Source organism: Macrobrachium nipponense, chromosome 30 (genome assembly GCF_015104395.2).
Source record: "Macrobrachium nipponense isolate FS-2020 chromosome 30, ASM1510439v2, whole genome shotgun sequence".
NCBI lineage: Eukaryota > Metazoa > Arthropoda > Malacostraca > Decapoda > Palaemonidae > Macrobrachium > Macrobrachium nipponense.
Window position 1 is genome coordinate 48,326,705 of NC_087218.1, and position 3,451 is coordinate 48,330,155.

A 3,451-nucleotide genomic window follows, 5' to 3' on the forward strand; every position below is an offset into this window, starting at 1 on the left:
GTAGTGAGCGGAAGGTAGACGTAAGGTAGACGTTGTAACGGCACCTATCTAGAGAGGGGTTTTAAGAGGAGTCTTCTAATTGGCAGAATATCTGTGGTAGTGGCTTCCACTTGCCCTTGTGTTATACCGACACCCTAATTGGGTGAGCGAGCTGGAGGTAGTAACTTCAGCATTCCATTTAGCTTTTTTCTCTGGTATATTTAGCATCTATTTATACCTAGAAATGTGTGCTACAGGAACATTTCACTGGCCGACACAGGTCTTCCCCCACAAATAGATTTATCCTTCGTCAAAATCCCTTTTATTACTCAATACGATTCCCACAGCCAATAAGCAACTGCATGTGTAAAAGAGTTAAAGTGAATAACACACACACACACACACAAAAAACTATTCTTCCTATATGGCTGACACACACAAAATGAAGTTGCAAAACTTTGACACAAAGATGATGCAACCACTGCAAATTTCATATAACTAAGCAGTTACATGTGTAAAAATAAAAAATATGCACTTCCTTAGGATAGCTAATTTCCTTAAAAATTTAGTTTAGGTAAAATACTACAATATACTACACCTTGGCTATACCCATAAGCATCAAAACAAATACGTACAACAAAAGTTCTTCCTATCACTATCCACCTATCAGAGCATAATTAACTACCTATAACACTTTGAAGCACCTACAGTACATGTACTACTGACTTCACTTAATCTAATGTAAAGTATATCAAGATGAATGCAATAGGCCAAAGATAACAGTATCCACATAGTTGTGAAATAACACTATGATGGATTGGGCGAGGATAAAAATAATTAAAATATTTGCATACTGTATGGTACTATGTACTACTAACATGACTGTCAATAACAACTTACTAGTTCATCATCAAGACGTGTCACATGAAACTCCCAAGAATAAGAGAGGTCATTGAGTTTGGAATTGATGGAAAGTTTAACCTTCTCTCTATTGTTTTCCCAAGATGCAACAGCGCTTTTCATCATCTCTGACAGCACTAATCTTGACAGTTCCATGACTCCAGCTTCAATGCAAGGTGCCCATTCCTGTAAATGTTAATTCCAATCAATAATCTGTTACTTCTCATCAATACAGTATACCACTAAAACCTTGTAACTTACCTAGAACTACTTATAAACACTACACATAGCAAGATCACTTAGGGCATTTTTACTTGTTTCTTATTAAATTTCTAGCAGTGATAAATAATGGCAATGAATGTCCTATACGTATTTCATGAGTTGTGGCAAGAAGTAGTTTTACCAGGTTGTTGTGTTCCAGTCATACAAACCTGTTACTGTATAAATAGTATTACAACTATTTCATGCAATGGTCATAAGTTCAGGTTAAAAACCATAAAAGGTTCCCTGATAGTAAAGTTCCTTGTTTAACCTACTGGAGCTTAGTCCTTTATTCAGTCTACAGACAAAATGATACAGCAGAGATGTTAAAATCTTGATCCAGCTGAATATCAGTATAGGTAGTACTGAAATGGATCTTTTATACTTTTATACTGTTATCAGCGTCTCTAAGGTGGTGTTTTCAGATTCTAGTTGAGAACTGGAAATCTGTCAAATGAGGAATACGCATAGTACCAGTAACCTCAGTTTCTAGTATATTACTACAAGAACTGCTGTATCATCTGTGAGGGAGATTTAGGCTGTAAACCAAGTGCAATATTTGTGAATAGCTTTACAAGTAATGGACCAGATGATTTCATTAGGCTTAGGCTGTCTCTTGCATATAAAATGTATACAAACTTATTCAGAAGAGTCATACAATATACTGGTTCTCTTAATAAACTACTTACATCTGCTTGTTCTTGGATGTATCTGGCAGACCTTTTCTCTCCCCATATACCACAACCATCTGTCAGCATCAAAATATACCCTCTACCACTGGCTTCTGATTTAACCATCCACTGAGGACCAAGGCTGGAGATAGGCTCCCAGTGAGTTGCCTCGGCTTCCTTCCAGCACTCAAAGGCAGACATCCTGATAAGAATTGTTTGAAAATATCTAATTAGTACCTAACACAAATCTTTCAGTTTCTTCAGCAATATTTGCACAATGCCCCAGTCACATACCTACCTAAATCACTGCATTCTAGGTGGTTCTAGACTAGCTTAGGATCTATCTATTTCAAACGGTACTTGACTTCTAATCATTGGTATTTTACTGGGGAGTTCACAAGAGGCCAAAGTCCCCCCTAAGGTCAGGTAAAGCATTGTACATAAAGCCCAGGGTTAGGCTACACTTAAAACACGGAAGAAATAGGTAACGTGAAATAGTCTGAATCATACCGTCTTTGTTCCATGCCTAGGTAACGAGGGCAAAAATTCAAATTAGTATAAAAAGGGATACTATTATCTTAGCAACCTAATACAGCATCCTAGCTGCCTGTACTTAGTGACACGGAACTCCATCTCTAAACCCCAGCTTCCGGTAAAACTGAAGAAACTAAAGTGGTCCCTCTGGCTCAGTAGCTCAGTTTAAATGCAAAATGGGTGTCGTATTTCGTACCAACTCCTTAGAGTTGAATATACCTAGAAACATAGGTAGGTAGTACACAAAAGACTATAAATATCATATGCACAAACATAAAAGAAAACATAAACAAAGGCAGTAGGTAGTAAATATTACCTAGTTGGCCAAGTGGGCGTAAACAAGCCACTGTAGGTACTCATCTTCAGTTTTACCCAGTTTTCAAAATGTAACGGTCAAATGTCATTTTTGCATAAAATTAATACATCTTAACTCAACTTCCACTCAACTAACTTAACCTACCCTTACAAGACTTTTGCCCGTTTCCTCACTTTTCCCAAAATAGGTATACCCAGTAAGTTAAATGTCGGCATACTCTCAACTAACTACCTAAAATGGCCTAACCTAAACAGGTTCGGTACAGGTTTTCTCACAAATACACAGACCTTCAACAGGTTAAGTAACCTTAAAGTACCCTAATGCACTAGCTTAGACTAAGGCCTCGTAATGATGGACAGTATGTATTCTGCTTACTTTTAAAATTACTAATTATCTTCTCTGCTTAACGAAGAATGCACTGCTATGTTCATCAATTAATTAATTTACAGCTCATGATAAGGAGGAGTCTGTCTTCACCTCTTGAACACTTCAAATGATGCAACAGTAACTCGACTTACTGGTTTGTTTACATCCTGTCAAACTGACCACTTTGGAAATATATTGTTCGGCTAAAGTAAGCTTGGCTATATACCAAAACAGCATTTCAGATTAAAATACAATAAGATAAAGAAAATTTTCCGATTCTCCTAAATTATTCACTTTAAAAAAAGTCGTAAAATAACACAAAACTTTTCAATGGATAAAGTTACTATGTGCTTGCAATCTAAAAACGAAGCCAAAGTAAAAAATAAGACAATCGAACAGACATCAAGTTCATTAGTTCTATCAA

The 3,451-nt window shown here is 36.6% G+C and overlaps 1 protein-coding gene across 8 annotated transcripts in view; it reads right to left on the reverse strand.

The window, feature by feature from the left end:
• The window catches only part of LOC135202492 (uncharacterized), a 59,066-nt gene that overhangs the window by 16,946 nt on the left and 38,669 nt on the right, over nucleotides 1-3,451 (reverse strand). For 2 of the 8 annotated variants that reach the window (XM_064231910.1, XM_064231912.1), the window contains exons 2-3: nucleotides 1,830-2,013; nucleotides 880-1,065 (exon numbers count right to left, since the gene is read on the reverse strand). In XM_064231910.1, coding sequence (XP_064087980.1) covers nucleotides 880-1,065; nucleotides 1,830-2,012 — 369 coding nt within the window. In that variant the 5' untranslated portion in view covers nucleotide 2,013. The other 6 variants (XM_064231909.1, XM_064231907.1, XM_064231908.1 and 3 more) reach the window with 6 other exon arrangements.